At 45.3% G+C, this 17,922-nt stretch overlaps 1 protein-coding gene across 1 annotated transcript in view; it reads right to left on the bottom strand.

Annotated features, from left to right (window-relative positions):
• Positions 1 to 2,138: 2,138 nt before the first annotated feature.
• The window catches only part of SEC14L1 (SEC14 like lipid binding 1), a 41,642-nt gene continuing 25,858 nt past the window's right edge, over positions 2,139 to 17,922 (bottom strand). Inside the window, exons 5-16 of the mRNA XM_027886094.1 lie at positions 17,504 to 17,632; positions 17,020 to 17,254; positions 16,187 to 16,296; positions 15,264 to 15,453; positions 12,046 to 12,134; positions 11,174 to 11,244; positions 9,472 to 9,643; positions 9,024 to 9,158; positions 7,177 to 7,311; positions 6,424 to 6,675; positions 5,234 to 5,412; positions 2,139 to 4,712 (exon numbers count right to left, since the gene is read on the bottom strand). Of these exons, the coding sequence (XP_027741895.1) occupies positions 4,607 to 4,712; positions 5,234 to 5,412; positions 6,424 to 6,675; positions 7,177 to 7,311; positions 9,024 to 9,158; positions 9,472 to 9,643; positions 11,174 to 11,244; positions 12,046 to 12,134; positions 15,264 to 15,453; positions 16,187 to 16,296; positions 17,020 to 17,254; positions 17,504 to 17,632 (1,803 nt within the window). The 3' untranslated portion in view covers positions 2,139 to 4,606. The remainder of the gene's footprint in view (positions 4,713 to 5,233; positions 5,413 to 6,423; positions 6,676 to 7,176; positions 7,312 to 9,023; positions 9,159 to 9,471; positions 9,644 to 11,173; positions 11,245 to 12,045; positions 12,135 to 15,263; positions 15,454 to 16,186; positions 16,297 to 17,019; positions 17,255 to 17,503; positions 17,633 to 17,922) is intronic.

Below are 17,922 nucleotides of genomic sequence, written 5' to 3'. Positions count from 1 at the left end.
CTCTTAGCCTCTGTTTCTTTAGCCCACCCTGGGCATGAAGGAAAGGGCTGAACCAGACCTGGCTCAAGCCCCAAAACCAGAGTCCCTTTCCTGCTCCCCTTGGCAGCTGCCACATGCCCCCCAGGGCACCAGGGCTGATGGCATGAAGTGGGATGAATTAAAAAGAGAAACAACAAGCTGGAAAATTCTGGACAATATTCCCCAGCGTCCAAACTCCTCACACCAGCATGAGTTTGCAAAATGAAGTAAGTGCTTTCCTCCCCTTCAAAAAAAAAAAAAAAAAAGGCTTTTTTAGAGCCTGAATTGTGCTGGGTGATGGTGACTGGAAAGAGACAAAAGCCAAGGCTTCAGGCTGAGGATTTGTCTCTCCCGGTGGATTTAAGCTGCCCCCACCCTGGGAAGCAGCTTTCCAGGGTGCTGTGCTGGTCTTGCACCTTCCCCTGATGTAGGATGATGCCAGCACACCCCAGGCACTCGTGGCACAGGCAAGGGCTCCACGTGCATCCTGCACTGTCTGCAATGACAGGAGCCTTTTTTCCAGCATCATTTTAACTTGCCTGCCTACACCACGCACAGAATTAGCCAACCCTGCAAGGAAACGGAGGAGAAAACAGTCCTGGCTGCTCCTGCATGTGCCACTGGACAGTGGGCCAGCACCAGCTCCTGCTCTGCCAGGAGGGATGCACAGGGAGACTTGGGAATGGCAGTTCAGGACCCTTCACCTTGGGTGGCTGAGAATTTATGGGTGCATTGGCAAGCTTCAACCAGATTTAACATCTCTGCATGGCAGAGCAGCCCTGGCCCACACTGTTATCATCTGCCCAGCTCAGGTAAGGTCAGAGGCTCAGTTTTATTTAATTCCCATTTCAGATGAGCACTGGCCAGGCAAGGCAGCTCCCCCCATCTCCCAGGGCACAGCCCAGCTGAGCAGCAAAGCCACCTCCTCGCAGGACTCCTTGTCAAGGGCTGTTGCACTCAGTAAGGTCCAGCACAGCAGAAAGCTGGTCCAGTATAGTTATGTGCTGGCATAAAAATACAGACCACATGTTAAAACTTAAAAGTAGGTCAGGCAGCCATCTGGTCTTGCTGACAGACCTCCAGCGACCATAGTTAAAAAGATCCTCGTTTTAGAAACTTCACAGCTTGGGTAAAATTTTGAAGACCGACCATAAACATGATTCAGCCGCTGCTCCAACTCCAGGGGTTAGAAAAAACACAGACTGACATCTATTTATGGCCTCCTGTTTTAAAAATAGCTAAAGCTTAGTCTACTTCTGCTAATTAAAAATCCTAATTTCCCGAATGTGATTGTCTCGGCCTCCTGCCCAAGGTGTCAGGTGTCCTATGGCTCACTCACCCCTGGAAATGGAGAGGATCAAACCCCTGCACGGGCAGCTCTGGAGAGCAGCATGATTATTCTTGAATGAGAGAAAATGAGGCAGGTTCATGGCTTGGATGGCTGTGCCTGCACTGAGAACACCCAGGTTTTCCCAGGATGGAGGGACACACTCATCCCTTACTCTGCCACAGAGCCCCTGGGTAAAGAGGAATAAGCAGGTGGAAAAATCAAATTAAAAAAAAAAAAAAAATTATTCCACTCCCCATTTCAGGTGTCCAGAAACATTTCAACCTGCACAGGGCACATGAGAGATATTTACCTGCTCCCTTGCTGCCCTTGCAAGCCCTTTGGCCAAGACACATAACACCCTCCATAAGGCACACTCTGCAATCAGCCGAGCTGCCCAGGGTGAAGTTCTCTTTCAAACTGTGATAAAAGAGTATAAAGTTGTCATATAACCCATAAAAACAGCCATTTTACTTTCAGGGCTACCTGAAGACTTTTTCAGCAGTGTTTTACTCCTGCTGTAACATTCACAAAGGTCTGAGTGAGGATTTTGTGCTGTGTCAGGGAAGTGCCCAGCAGAAGCCATTTTTCCTTCTAAACCCACATTCCCTGTACCTTGTGCTGCTCAGGTTTCTACTCTCCAAAACAAACTGTTTTCCTTGAACTTCTCCCCAGTGGCAGAGCTGAAGAGCCTCTTGCATCCCCCCCAACAGCACTGGCAGACCTGAACTCGGCACATAAAATAACCTGGAAGCTTTGCAGTAGATAAATGAAATAAAGAGACTGACCTCTGTTTTTTCCAAACAGTTCACATTTATTGATAACGATAAAAAAATCTTTTAAAGACTATCTGTATTTTATTACCAAGAATGAGGTATTATGTATACAAAACATTTACAGAATTTGATATGCAGTTCATGAGGAGAGACAGAGAAGTGCAGGAGGACACTGATAACAGGAAAAGTGCCAACAGAAGAGTTACTGGCTGAGAGAAGGAAGAGCAGTAATATCACACAAAGAAAGACCAGTGTATGGGAAATTAATTAGTCAGACTGCAGTGATCAAGTCATATTGCCACAGCACTTTGCTTAGAGGAAGATTAACTATTATTTTATCTCCCCAGCTGTTTGTGCTGTCATGTGCTTTGAGCTCTAAAAGATGTGTTAAGATCAACAGCAGGAAAAACCCAAAGTGCCACTTTTGAGCCAGCTCAAGTGAAAAACAAAATACAGATCTTCAGACTTGAAAAGGGACTGCAACTCAAAAAGGTCTACAAAGCCAGACACCTCTGGACAGATGTGGAGTGTTGAATGAAGCAGATTCTTTACAGTTGTCAGCAAAATCGCCATCTGAGAGAGAGAGAGAGAGAGACAGAAAGAGAAAGGGGACCACCTTCAGCCCTTACAGCCTGCTAAGTGGAAGTGGCTGCTGTGCAGACACTGGGTGGGAGTTTGCTTGACAGCAAAGCAGTGGCCTGTCTCACACAACTGCCCACTTTGGCAGCCTAAGTAACAGTCTAACCTCCATCTTCAATTTAGAAGTCCTTAAAACCCTCCAAAATAGACCAGTCTGGGTTCAGTTCAAGGAGACTGGTCACTCAGCACCTCTAAATGTTACTATAATACTTTCAGCTCTGCCACGTCCCACAGCCAGAACTGGTCTGCAGGACAGGTGCTGTCAGAGGTCAGTAACCAGCCTCTCAGGAGCTCTGCAGTCATAAAAAAGCTTTATTCTGAGTTCAGAACCAGCTTTCCTCAGACCCCCTCAGGGGGTCCAGAACCTTGAGTGAGTTCTGCTTTTTAAGTGCAAGCTCCTCCACCACCTACCCACAGCAGTGCTGCTCCCCAGGACAGAGCCTTCCCAGTAGGGACTGCAGCCAGCACAGAAGCTCCTTGTGCCTGGATGGACAATTTAGCTCCAAGAGGGTGAGGAAAGACCAAGCAGGGTCTAACTGTACAAATCCTGCTGCATTTCAGACTCTGCTCCACTGCCAAGCGTGGTTTGTAGATGTCTGACAGCCCTTTTGCTCGGCACTTCAGCCTTTGGAGCCTTTTGCTGTGCGTGGAGAGAAGGCTCAAGGTGCAAGGACACCTGAACGGACTTCACCAAGAGTTCAACTTGGCCTGGGCAGACAGGGACAAAATCCACAGTGGCAGTGGTAAGAGTGAGAACGGTGCAGAAAATGCTCAGAACATCTTCTGTGTGCCCCAGAGGGAAGAGCCCTGTGCTCCCTGCCCACACTAAAGCTTGTGCTGCTCAGAAGTGAAGTGCTCTGACAGGAGGCCCGAGGGAGCGAGAAGTGAACAGGAAGGATGTTAAGCCAAACCTCCTTCAGGCTGATTCAGGCAGCCAGCTTCAAGCTCTGCATAAATTCCTGGTAAGAACAGGATCTCAGCAAAATCAATTCACTTGGAATGCACTAGGGAAGCAGAGTGAAGCTCCAGCACGGAGCTGGGAACAAATCCTCAGGGCAGCTCTGGATCAGCCCAGCGTGGCACAGTGAGGGAGAGCCTGCTCTCTGCCTCTCTCTCCGCAGTGCTTCAAGCACAAATCCAAGGAAAAGAATGAATTGCTTCAACCCATCAAGACCCAGAGCTCAAATTTCCCCCCCCCCCCAAAAAAAATGTGCTCATACAAAAGGTATATTTAGTGTTTACAGCCTGACCACAGCTCTGTGGGCATGCTTTGAAAAAAATGGACTCACAAAGTCAAGTATCCAGCAACTGCTGTTCTTTGTCTTGGACATCAATAGTGGCAATGGGAGAACAGTTTGCAGCACTGGAAGATCACAGGGGATTTCTTAGGATGGCAAGGAATGTCCTGACAGGAGAATTGCAGTTGATCTCTAATGCACTACGGAGCATTTTTTGGTAGGGTTTTTCTCCCTTTTTTTTTTTGCTTTCAAACATCTACAGAGTTAAAAAAAAAAAAAAAATTCTTAACTGATGCACTGGTTGTTTTTCCTTTTCAATAAGAGCCCTTGTGTTCAGAGTTAGGATTTGTGCAAGCACACTTGCAAAAATATTTATGGCTGAGTTAGGAAAAAGGGTTAAAGGTAAAGAGACAAGCTGTTGGATCTAACAAAGACCAAAACCACTAAGTGTAAAATTCAAACAGCTACTTTACTATCTATAAAAGGCTTTTGTGGGGTGGGTTTGTTTTTTTTTTGCACAATTGCCAGTTGAATATGCTGTATTGCAGTCAGCTGCCACAGGCGAGGGTCCAGCCATCACATCCATTTGCTTTTCAGCTGTTGTGGCACTACCTGGAAATCATGGAGCTGGAATGGGACTGGCTAGAGGAGGTGGTGGCAGCACTGAGCTGGGAGAATCCACTGTGGCTTGATTCAAGGCTGGTCATAGATCCCCTGCAATCAAAAATGAAGTGATTTTAAGCCTCAGAACGTGCAAAGATTTTGATTTCTGCTCTGTGTCTATATTGTATTTGTTGCACGCTGAATAAAAAGCAAGTAATAGTTTTGGTGCAGATACTCAAAAGCTTTTCTGCCTCAACACATAAAATAATGAGGACACTGCACACCTTACAAAAACCAGATGCTGTTCAAAGAGACTGAGAAATATTTTCAGTCAAGTTCATCAACTGGCAGGCGACAGAACTGACTCAACTCCATTCTGAATTGCACCCATTCCTACCTGTCAAGCCCAGCAACTCACACAAGGCTTTCAAGGCAGAGCAAAGTGACTAGTGATGATTACCACAAGATAACTGATTAACTCCTTTTATACATTAGTTGCCCTCAGTGTCAGCACTGGTTGACTTCTTTTTTTAAGGCCCTCACCATTTACTTATATTTAAGTGAACTTGACACTGGCTTGATCATCTAAGAATCAAAAAGGCTTGACACTGGCTGACTCTGGCCAGACATACCTGAAATCTTCAGATCCTATCACTTCTGTATAGTACATCACTTTACATTTGTGAGAGGACACCTGTAGAGATGCCAATACATCATCCACACGAGGCAGGTTGGTTGTAGCACAGGCAGGCATGTTGTGGAACTTCCACTGCAGAATATAGAAGCCAGGCCACCTGGTCACGTGGGAGCCCTGGAGACAGACACAGCAAAAATTAAGAATTAACTTCGTTAATAAAGACTTGAAAAATCTGAAATTCCTTTTCCAAGCTTGGAAAAAGTGCCTACACGCCCGTTATTTTTTCCCCCAGTGCCAAAATTTCAGCTCCTCAGCCAACAGGCTGTGGTGGGTGACTCCCCACAGAACGTGCTTATCAAAGCTGGGACAGAAAACACCAACAAACGCCTCCTCTGGCTTTTTGAGAGTGTCTAGGGGTTACTGAAAGGACAAAGTTCTGGTTTAAAACAATATCCACTTTTTCCATTTGTTTGCACTAACAGCTGTCCTTTGAGACAGTGAAAAGGGCACTCAAGGCTCCTGCCTCACAGAGAGCGCGGTGCAAGAGGTCACTGCCCATATTTCCAGTTTAACACTTCCAACCAGGTGACTTAAGGAGCTCCTTTTTCACAGGCTGACTCGTTTCAAGTCAAAAGGAACAGCAGTAGCAGGCTGTGACTGTAAATATGCTGCACGGAATATCAAACTTGGTAATTAAAACAAGGGTTGAAAATGGCATTAAAAAAGGTTCAGAAACTTTGGCCATGGGGAGCTCCTTACAGTGGTTGTTAGAGGGACAATCACTCAGTCTTAATTTCCAGTACTCTCTCACTACTGAGGGAAGGCACTATGATATTATCCAAACACAGACTGTTGGTCTCAGATAATAAATAGCCAGAATTACGGCATAATTCGTGTTTTGTACTTTCTGAATGTGCACTCCATTCTAGGTGGCTTCTCTATATTCCCTGCTGATCAACCTCAGTCCCTGTTGGATTGATGCAACCTCCCTTCCCAGCAGATCCCACATAAAGCCAATCCCTGCTCCCTACAGCATCCAGCCTGGAACACGAGCTGAAACGCTGGCCAAAAGCGAGCAGACAGCCCGGAACTGAATCACCACTCCGTCATCAGCGACTGTGAGTGAGAACAAGCAGTTTTGGGGCCGGGCTCCATCTGCTCCCACTCGAGGATCTGGTGCCTCACCTGCACACTCTCCCCTTCCTTGCAGATCAGGGGAGACTCCACCATGCTGTAGTCACGCCCCAACTGCCAGACTTTGTCTATCAACTGGACGTTGTTCCCACCAGGAGATGTGATGCTGTGGGCTCCCAGAGAGTCCTTCTTTGGGGGCTGCGGGGCCCTTTTGGAATGGAAGATGTTAAAAACGATGTCGCCCTTGCACACGTCAAAATCCCACGTGATCACAGACGAGGCATCCACGATCTGGATGAGAACCTGGGACAGGAAAAGTCTATTAGACAACAGCAATTTGCTCAGTAAAGCCAAACTCCTACCAGAAAAAAAAAAAAAAAGACAAAGGACAGAGTTTTTTGTTGGGGGGGGGGGAGGGGGGCTTAATTTCCACTGTTAAAAAGTCATGGCTTTTTAACAGTTGATAAAAGGCATTGAGATACAAATTCCCTCCTGCTGGGGTGTCTTTATTTTAACACACGATTTTAAGAAGCTCTCAAGCAGCTTCTGAGAATATTGTTTGCTTTGCTTAGAAGAAAAGGGTTCTGAACAGAACGAAAACCAATGATATTCTCTAAATGGCAATAAGATGACACCAGGAATAGTCATAACCTTCAGCAACTAAAGCATCATTATGCAGCACAACTACAGAAGAGCAAGGTGGAAGCACAGAAACGAAAACTGAGCTCTAAACCATCCTCAGTCCACCAGACAGAGTCCAGAGCAGCAGCTGAGATGAAAGCAAAGGTCAGGCTGCAGCCTTACCTCATGTGGAGCTCCTTTGAAGACACTTGCAGACTGGTAGATTGTTTCAGTCCAAAGCTTTATGTCTTCATTTTCCAACTCTTCTGCTGTCCGGTAGAGGGACTTGGGAACCAGCCCACCCTCTGGTACTTCACACTGAAAACAAACAGCCATAAAAATTATCTCCTGTGACCATTCCCTCCCTGTCACGCTCTCTGCCTGCCACCTCAGAAACAAAACCTCACATTCAGCAGCACTCCAAAGAATGAGATGCAAACAGTCTGAAAGTTAATTTTATAGCTTGTACATTATACATACATAAATTCTTCTACAATGACCTGGCTTAGGTGTTTGCAGAACTGCACACCAGAGGAAGAGATCTTGCCAAACACAACAGCCAGCACCACAGAAACGGGCTGTGCCAATGCTGCAGTTATTACCCAGACCACCTTACACTGAGGAAAGATGGGAGCCACTTCAGAACCCTGAGGAAAGTGGCAACAGTGACTCAGTCTAAAAACAAGAGTCTAGAGAGACCTGAAAGAACTGGGGTAGCTAGATTTAAGGACGGATATGGGGAGATACAGTACGTTTCTGAGCAGGTAAAAGGATATTGCAGCCAGCAAGGTAACAGTTCTGAAGTTACCACTGTCTGACAGTGATTACACAACTTCCCTAAGCAACTTTCTTTTTTAAGAAGCCTCTAGCAATGGAGTCAGACAACTATTTGATGAGGAACAGGTTCCAAAGAAGTGTCTGGGGCAGTGGAAGTGTTTGGTAACTGAATTACAAAAGAGAACTGAAAGGTTCTCAGGAAAGTCACTTTTGTTCAAATACCCAGAAGGAAAGAAGAAGAGAGAGATTCTGCCACTGCCTGTAACTGGCAGGAAGTATTGTAGCAATTTTCTTTCTGGTAACATTCATTTTTGCTTACTTAAGCAGTGGATTTTGCCAGCTTCCAGTTCCAAGTTAGATAACACTGAAAGCTACTGCTGCAGCAAAAAGCAGCCCACTGGAGATAAACACATGCTCTACTCCAACACATCTAAGTGTACTTCATTATCATCTGAGACTGTATTTGAACAGACATAGATGAATTTTCAAGAATTGTATAGAAATTAATCTAGAAAGTGTATAGGGGCTTAAAACACAAGCCTGAGATTCTATTCTAACACAGCTGAGTTCAGACCAAAAAAAAAATAACCTAAGTGTTACTAAGACGGAGGTTCCAGAAAAAAATAATCCACCACTGAGCCTGTGTTGTCAAAAACATTAAAGGGAAAACAGACCTGACAGTATCATTGAGATGTTACAGTGCCAGATTCAACTGATACCCAGAGCCTAGGCAGGAAACAGCTATTAAAGCATGTGGCATGAGAAATCACAGTATCCTGCAGTAAAACAATGTTTCTGCTTTGCTGGGGGTCAATGCACACCATTGTGTGAGGAGACAGGGATGTCTGCTGAGCCCTGTTAGCAGATGTGCCTCACGTTTCCTTGGGCTCCTTATGGTAACAGCTCTTTTAGGTCACACAGGCTCTTTTGATCAGCTGATGGTGACAGCTCTTGCTCAGAGCTGTGTAACCTTGTCTGCTTGAACTTGTCAGGTAACAGACCATGGCTTTGAACTGTGCTTGGCTATTTTGATAAGCTATTTGATACTCACTGTAGAGCAGCACTGTACTTCTCTTTTTGAAGTGGATCCACAAAACACCACTAAGCCTGGAGTCCAACATCATAGCCCCCATCTCCAAACTACACTAGGAATCCCTCTGTGCTTAGAGGCTTCTTTGCTTAGAGGAGTAGAAAAATAATAAAAAAAACCACCACAGATAAGCTGCTGAATATGCAGTAGTTTATATTCATACCATGCACTCTCCACCAAGGAAATCAGGGATAATTTCTTTATCAATGTAATCCAACAGTCCTCCAGGACCCTGGTAGTCATTTCCAGCATAAATAAGGAATTTCTTTCTAGTGTTGTCATCAATAAATGGACTAACCTGCAAACAAAGAAAAACAGAATAGATCAGGCTCTCCCATTTTTCTCTAGTCAGTTTTGAAGGAGTCAGTTTGATCACGCTGAGTGTCACCATCCTGGTTACACAAAGTTTACACCACACAGAAGCCAAATTAACCAACTACGTGAGCAAGTTCTTAGGTGGTGTTTTTTAATCCGCTGCAGGAATCCTATAAAAGGCATGTTTCCAAATGGCAACATTTCCTGCTCATAAAACCTGATCTGTAAAGTGCTTTTACAAACAAGCGTAGCAGTGTATTGAGAGAGCTGAGCAATACCTTGAATTACAAACATACCAGTGTCCAGAGAACTGGGAATACTCGAGGTGCTCTTAGGATAAGAAGACGACCCAAAGTTTCAGGGTAATTGGCTTCAACCACCTCAATGATCCTCAGCAAGGCCTTGACACCAGGTCTCCATAAATGCCTCATGTTCAAGCCTTCCAGATCTACTAGACAGGTCCAGGAGCTGAATTGGAGAAAGGCAAAGAAAACACAGAAAAATCTCAGTAGCATCAAAATTCTCCTTTCTTATGCAAGTGCCCAACACACTGAAATGTGTAGAGCCCACTGCATGTTTTGGGTTCTTCTGTTCCACCTCCCTGCTTGGTGGTGTCTGCAGACACCCCAGTTTAGGGTCTGTTTTAAGAGCAGGCAATGATCACTTTGCACATTGTGCAGATTCCCCCACAGATATTTCAAACCCAAGGCAAAGGTTCATATGAAGCCAAAAAAGAAAAAATCCTGTCAACAGCCAGCCCAAACATTGACCCAGTGCTTTTACACGGAGATCAATTAAGTGGCCACACTGCTGCCACGAAGCAATTTCACATTCACAGGGCAGATTTCCTACTAACACACTGCAGCAGCAGTGCCAATACATGTCAGAGCTAATTCTGTTGTCAGATCCCAGGGAGGGAAGCTTCTTCTACAGGGAGAGATATGTTCTTAATACTAATACTGAGCATCAGCATGTGTTTCAGTTACTTTCCAAGTTCAGGTCTCTCACCCTGGGCAGGAATTCAAGATTTACAGCTGTGCTGCACCAGCCAGCAGCCATTACATTATGCATAAGGCATCTATGAAACACCAAACCCTTCTTTGTTTCACTTTAAATGTTTAATATGCAGCCCTTTAGGATTACGGCTACAAATGAACATCCAGGAGGCAGCACAATTTCAGTTACACACATGAAACCTATCCCTGGGGCTTGACCTCCCACTGGCAGCCAGGACAGCAAGTTCTGCACCAGGGAAAAGATAAGCAGACACACCACACATCCCTGGACTTTACAGATTAAGGGAAGGAGGCAGAAATTGAAGAGAGGCCAAGAAACACGGGATCTTTTCAGGGATGGTCCTGCATTCGTTCCACACCCATTTTCCAGTTAACAATTTCATAAGTGACCCCTACAGTGACTGAAGGATGGGAGGGCAAACCATTTGTGACTGAATTTCACCTGAAGTCATGCCAATACCAGGAAAACTAGACCCCAGGTTTCACAGGAGCCTCATGACCTCACCTTGGATCAGGAGCTGAGAAACCACTTACAAAAAAATGAAGCATGCAAACAGGAACTGAGTGTAACGAGCCTTGGTATGGACCATGGGTGAAGAAGTGACATTAAAGCAACACCTGAAATCCATGGTATTATCATGGTCTGACTTTTTGTCAGCCTGTACCAATGCCTGTCTGTAAAATCCCCCCTAAAGAGAAATGGGAGTTAGGCTGCACTGCTTTGCAGAGATCCAGCAGCAGAAGAGAGAAGCACAGCAGGTCCAAGTAGAGTGTGAGACTGAGACTGCTGGGGCAGGTGTGCTTCCCTCAGGTTGCCCCAGGCACATTCCCTCTATCACTACCTGGGGAGTTAACTGTACCTGTGCTTGTGCCTGCATGTGAGACACAGCCCACCCTTGGCTTGTTCCACTGCCTGACATTCCCCACAGGCACACCATGAAAGCAGGTAATCCCCAAAGAGCTGATCCACTTGTTATTTTACCTTATTGGCCTGCCAAATACTTTTGTATTCTCCTCACATCGCCTCAGTCCTTCTTCGTTTATTGAAAGAACCTGTGCAAGAAAGTGTGTGGTTTAGAGAAGAGCCTCAAACTCTTCTGGGATAGGTGGGATAAAGAAAAATATGTTTATATTCAAAGAGTAATTAAAACTACAAGATCAAACCAGCATAAACTTCCCCCTCCCAAAAAATGAACTAGAAATCTCTACAATTACCCCTAATTACCCAGAAATTAAAGCCCCTTTTGAAATCACAGAAGGCAAACCTCAAAACAGAACTAGGGCGAACAAAATTTACTGTCTGCCTGGAAATGCCACTGGAAGAAAAAAACAAAAATTCAGTCCCTGCTTGTAACAGTTGCTATGGCTGTGACTGTCATTATTAGGAGTCAAAAAAAGTTAGTGCAAGCCTGGAACTCTGCCAGCTTTTTGCCTGGAAACTGAGGCGATCCACAATAACAGCCTGAGTGATGCCTTTAGAGAAGGCAGAACTACAGGCAAGTGCTTGTTCTTAGAATTCTTCTTATCCTTGGAGCCCAGGCTTGACAAAATCTGTGGCGTTTTCTCTTCTGTGCAAATGCAGAGCCTTAAAGCTTGAAGCGCTGCACAAGTGCTGAAGAATTCGTGAAAATGCCAATCAGTAACTGCAGGAGCTGCCAAGGCTACACCTTTCAGTTTGCAGCAGGAAAGAAGGGAGAAGGAACAGCCACCGGGGGCTTTCAGATGTTTTCAAACCAAAACCACACAGCCAGAGAGTACATCGAAATACTCAGGGCGATGAATGCTCTGGCAGAGGAAATTTCTAAATGGAAATATCACACTGTTAGCAAACTTGCAGGCCCCAGGAATACTCACGTATCGAAGCAGGGCCTCTTCCCCCAGAGCTCGCACTAAACCTTTGGTGTCCATCTGGCCCAGCCTCAGCACGTACAGCGGGCGGCCGTCTGCACAAAGAGACCAAACCACCACAGTGACCCTCACAGCAACACACAGTTTGAGTGAGCTAGTTTCATGCTAAAACTTCAAACAGAAACAAAGCAGAATCAGTTTAAACTCCCCTGGAAGAGGAGTAACCTGGAGCAGGCGGCAACATAAACTTTACCCCGTGCAGCTACACCGACATTATCTGTAAAGGAGCTGCAAAACCCGAATCAGGGAGGTTAAAGATTTTTCCGATGCAAAAGTTTGCAAAGACATCCTGATGAAAAAATAGCTCCCTGACCTTCAAGGAGAGTTCAGAGGACTTCAAGTGCCTCGCTCTACCCAAGATCTTGATACACACAATTAACAACACAGGACTATTATTAGGTTCCAGGTCACACTAATGAACTCAAGTGCTTCCTGTAACTGCAGTGGAGGCTGTAAGGCTTCTATCACACATGATGCAATACTGCTCTGGAGAGAACAGCAACCCTTCTAGAAAAGAGGCTACGCTGAGCTCTGGGAATTAATGAAACAAAGTGTTCACCGAAGGCTTTGCCTCCTGCAGTGTGTGCTGGAGCCACACTCCGAGCTCTGTCACTCTGCGGAACTGGCACACAGCCTCGCTTATGCAGGTTAAGCCTGGTGAGAACAGACTCTGCTCCTGAGATCAGCTCAGCTGGACCCTCTGCATTAGAGCCCTGCCCTTCCACAGTCATCTGGCTGCACACTTGGGCAGCCTGGCACTGGCAGGATGCTAAAGGCATTAAGCTAAATAACTGTGTTGGCTGAATTTGAGAATCAAAGCTCGCATTTCTGGCACTTCCTAAGAGGAGTTAGTTGTCCAAAACAGCTCCCAGCCTCCTCTCAAAGCTGTGATGCACTTTTCAAGCTTTGCTTCATCTATTCTAATACACGGGCTAAATAACCAGCATCTTATAAAAGTGAATATGCTAGAACACAGAAAGAAGAAAAAATGAAAGCTTTCTACAGGAAAGTCTCCCTCAAGTCCTGTTGTCTGTGCAACACACTGCAACAGGGGTATCAAATTATCACCAAGTCTTCTGGGACAGGAGGAAAGAAACTGCTGAGATACACTATTAAAAAGAAAACACCCAACAACCAACCCAAACTGCAGAATCAAGGCAACTTATTTATCTGGCAAAGACACCACCCCCATGCAAGTTCACAGTATTTTCTGTTTTATCAGGTGGATTAAAAGAAAATGTTATTTTACCATTAGCACACACTTATCTTGGAATGTACTGTTTAGCTTTTGAAACACTGAACAAAAACTGCTATTAAGTTTCATAGCAGGTCTCCTTCCCTCCCTCCCTCGTGGACAGACATGCACATCCAAACCCAACCTCACAGCTTAGTAACCCTGGTCCACCCAAAATGACACATGAAGGACAGCCTCAGCTGACAGTGCTGTATTATTACTGTGCATTTTATATTCCATTAGAGCTCTGTGATTTTAAAAAGGCATTAGATTGAAGCATTCTTGTCAAAATAAAAGCCACTCAGATGTACAGAAAACTGTGCTAATTGCAAGCCAAAATAATAACTTTTTTTCTTTAGCTCTAATAGCACCTTCCAGACAACATGCTTCATAATCACTCTGCTTTTGCTTTAGCACTGAAAGCCATAAGCACTCAGCCTGCTTAAGTTTGGCACATTCAACATATATGTAGGAGGAAAGGAGCAATACTAGAAAAGGGAATTTAAAAAAGGAAGCTACCACTGTAGAATTTTAAATTACAGAGAATTGCTCAGTTCTGAAACTGCGTTTCCATTATCGACAAAGCCATGCTCTACTTGTGGGCACGCTGCAGGAGAGATCAAAGGAGCTGGAGGGGAAGGGAGGGGGCACGAAGTTCACCACAAGATTGAAGAACTTCTCAGAAGAACATTAAACAGGCCTTTGATGCATTCTGTACCTCTCAGCTCGCTGGCAGGACCCAGTTCATGTGCTATTGACAGAGGAAGTCTTTGCAAAGTAAGGACAAGGAACTGGGTGAAAGGGAGGACTTATTCACAGGTCTTTTCCCCTACAATCTTTACAAGCACATTCTCATTTTCCACTTTCTCAGTCTGAGGTCTGTCAAACCCAAAGCAGCAGGGGAGAGCCAAGCTCTGATTAAACCTCTGCTGCGTCCTCCCTGTCTCCTGGCCACTACAGCTTGACAGCATCCTGCCCTGTTCCGTACACCGCCTGGAACAGGAAGAGCCAAGCAGAAACAATGGTGCCTGGTGGGAAAAGACTCAATCAGAGCACAGATCGCTCACAGTGAGACATCATTTCCTTATCTAAAGAACCCAGCTTGCCTCGAGCCACAGATTCCAGCATGTTTCATTCCTATGTATGAATTAGCAACAAGATCAGCGCACGATAAAGCAGAGGGACAGGGGAGTGTGTCAGGCACAGTCATCTGTGCTGCAAAGATCTGGCCCGTGGCTCACCATGCAAAGGGAATTCAGCCAAAGCTCCTTCTCTTCTTAAATAAACCTGGCTCTATTTGATGTTTTTGCAACATTCCACTTCTCCTCATTAAGCTGATTGTAACGCCAAATAAATATTCATTTATGCCATCAGCAGACTTAAACAACATCGGAAATAAATTGATTACAAAGATATACTTATTTGCAAACATCTTTTAATCACTGAAAGAGCACACTCAGCATTTGCCTAACACCCTTTTAAGCATCTCAGAGTGCTACAGAAGCACAATTAATCGCTTTTTTTTAAGCTCCTAGCAAAGCAGACTTAAATATGTCGGTATTAGTCAGAAAGGCTATGATCTTGGAGCCTGCCTCCACAGCTCCTGGGAGCTGGCAACATCACTGCAACAGGTTGCCCAAAGAAGCTGTGGATGCCCCATCCCTGGAAGTGTTCAAGGCCAGGGATGTTGGACAGGGCTCTGAGCAGTCTCCGGTCTAGTGGAAGTTGCCCATGCACATGGCAGAGGGGTGGAACGACATTATTTTAAGGTCCCTTCCAACCTAAACCCTCCTGTGATTCTATGAATTTAAGTGTCTTTCTTACATAACAACTGAGAAGTTCTAACCATCTTCCCAGTCACCTCTATTTAACCAGAGGGACAACTATCACCTCTGATTCAGAACACAGAAAGGCTGTGCAATACCCATACCTTTGTCATGGTGATGCCAGCCTCCTGCATAGTAATCCTGGAGTACCTGTGGAGGGTTCCAGGTGTCCAGAATATAGTCCACCTGGTGCTGCTTACGCCACGTCAGCGACTGGCAAAGGATCTCTCTTGCTTTATCAATGTTGAAGTCTCGGGCACGCAGGAATCTTAAAATGTGCTCATCCTTTGGGATCTGTCAAAAAAAACAAACAAACCAACCCAGTTTTGTACCCGAGGTTTGGAACAAGAACAGAAGAACAAACAACAGAAGCTGAAAAATGCGCAGCCCTGCACCAGTGCAGGAGGAGGGTGTGTAACACTGGAAGCTACTCAAGGAAATCAGCCTTTGTTTGAAACAAAGTCAGGGACTGCAGGTACCTTCATAGAGGAGATAAAAATTTCATGAAGTCTAATGTAATCATTTCCACCTGTACGACCATACCAAGTCAGTCCAATTTAAATAAATGAGGACAGAACACAGACTGTATTTCATTGTTAAGTAAGAGGAAGCTGAGAGACACATGCAAATCACAAGCTTCTGGAAAAAACCCAGCCTTGCTATCCGTGATTTAACTGGCCCCATTGCTTCCCTTTCAGTATTTGAGACTGTGATGTTTGGCCAAAGCAAACAAATACAAAAATAAGGTTATTGTAGCAACCAGGAAGACTTAAAAAACTGCTGATATTGCCCTGTGATAGCCTAACTGACATTCTGAGAGGCTTTCACGCTAATTATTTAAGCCCCTCAGCTGGGCAGTCACACTGAACTTCTTCTGTTGCCACTGTTTTAATGTAGGTTTTGATCACGGAGGGCCGCTTAACATGAACAATCAGGCACGGGAGGGGGAAGGGCGTGGCAAGATGTTTCATCAGGCCCACTTTGTACATCACACACCCTGAGCCACGAGAGATCACCAGTCACTTACTTTGCCTTTGTGCGTCTCCTGGAGCCACTGCCTCAGCCGGATGAGGCAGCTCTCCTGCATCGGGGTCAGGTCCCCCAGGTACCTCTTGATGTAGTCAGCGTCTAGTTTGTCTAAAGAGAGATGTGCAGGGGATTAGAGTGGTCCTGGGCAGACCCAGGCAAAGCAGCAGGTGATGTGATACGCTGCTGTCTCAGGCAGATAAGCAGTCGCTGTGCTCTGCACAGTCAGAATTGATTAAAGGTTCTTCGAATCAATGGAAAGATGAGCGAGGCAACACACACAGTCACCTTAATCAAGAAGATAAATTCCCCTTCTGCAGCTAAGGAAGGAGCAAAAGGAGACATTTTCAAAAGCATTTTGCCAGTGAATTCAGATTCATCATTCCAGAGCACCATAGGGATTGATGCTTCCAGAAATACTCCGAGAAGCTTTGATCTCCCACTGCAAGAATTTTCCCAAATTCCCTTATTAACAGGGGGGAAGGAAGATACAGCAGAAGACTGTGTCCAGGGAAGCTTCAGCTGTTTCCTACCCATTACTCCTACAGTTTAACCCAATCCCAAATTTCAGGGCAAGAAGCAGGCTGTTCATTTGCCACCTAATGAACAGTGAAGAGTTTTTCTGCTCGTACCTGATCTCCATTTACTAGATCAGCCCTTAACAGCTCCCTGAGCTGCCCCACACGTCACTGCTTGGCAAGCCTGCACTTTAGCATTGCATGTCACCAAACAAAGAGCCAACATGGAGCTTTCCAGCTGTCCACGAGAAGCTGCACAGTGCTGAGAGGCGCTACAGTACCAAGAATCCCAGTCAAACACCTCAGACCACCATACCATCTGGTGTTCCTGCAGTGGGCTCCGAGGGGCTGCTGGAGGTGTTGAGGATCTCCTTGTTGTTCAAGCCCTCCTTTGTGGCAGACTCTGGTATATTAATAGCAGGTGAAACTGGTCTCCTTGTGTGGGATGTGCTGCTCTCTGATTTACATGTGACAGGAGGAGTCCAGCGAGGAACAAAAGTTATCCCTTCTTCCTCCAGCTGCTTCAGGTAGTATTCTATTATTTCTTTTCCCTTCAAAAAAGAAAATTTACTTCAGCTACTAAAAAAAACCACCCACCTAAGACAAAGAAAGGGTTGAGCTGAACACCTATTAAGTGGCCAGATCTCTGTAAAGATTCCACTTGAAACACAGCCCTACACAGACAGTGCCCCGGGCTACAGAGGAAGCAGCCCAGCTTTCTGAACAGAGCAGCCTGTTACTTAGCAGCAGCCTCGTTGTCTTTTGGTAACTCCGCACCTCCTTCCCAACTGCAGGCTCACCTTTTTAATATTGCTGGTGTATTGCTTCATGGCAATCTTTTCCACTGTGCTTTCAAAACCAAAAAAAGACTTGATATCCAGACTTGCTGACTGCTCAAAACAGGTCCAGTCTTCATTGTCAGGATGAACCTGCAAGTTAAAAGATCATCCAGCTCAGTTATCCATTTAGGGTTTTTTTAATCTTCGCACTGTTTGAAATGATTCTTGTTTTACCGGTTCACAAAGTCAAAAAAAAAACATTCAGGAGGAATTAGCAGTGCTTTCCTTCACTTGCAAGACACAGTTGGGAAGAGGCAACACTAAAGGACAAAAATCTGAGGAGCCCTCCTATGGTCCTATGGCTTTTTTTTTTTTTAAATGAACAAGAAAGAGGAGGGTGAAGAAACACTAGTGCACCTGCCAAGAGCCAGAGGACTGGC

This window comes from Empidonax traillii, unplaced genomic scaffold (assembly GCF_003031625.1).
Source record: "Empidonax traillii isolate 1590-97213 ecotype Southwest subspecies unplaced genomic scaffold, ASM303162v1 scaffold177:size1754471, whole genome shotgun sequence".
In the NCBI taxonomy this organism is placed as follows: Eukaryota; Metazoa; Chordata; class Aves; order Passeriformes; family Tyrannidae; genus Empidonax; species Empidonax traillii.
The sequence above is the reverse complement of the archived record's forward strand: the minus strand, read 5'-3'. Positions and strand labels throughout refer to the sequence as shown.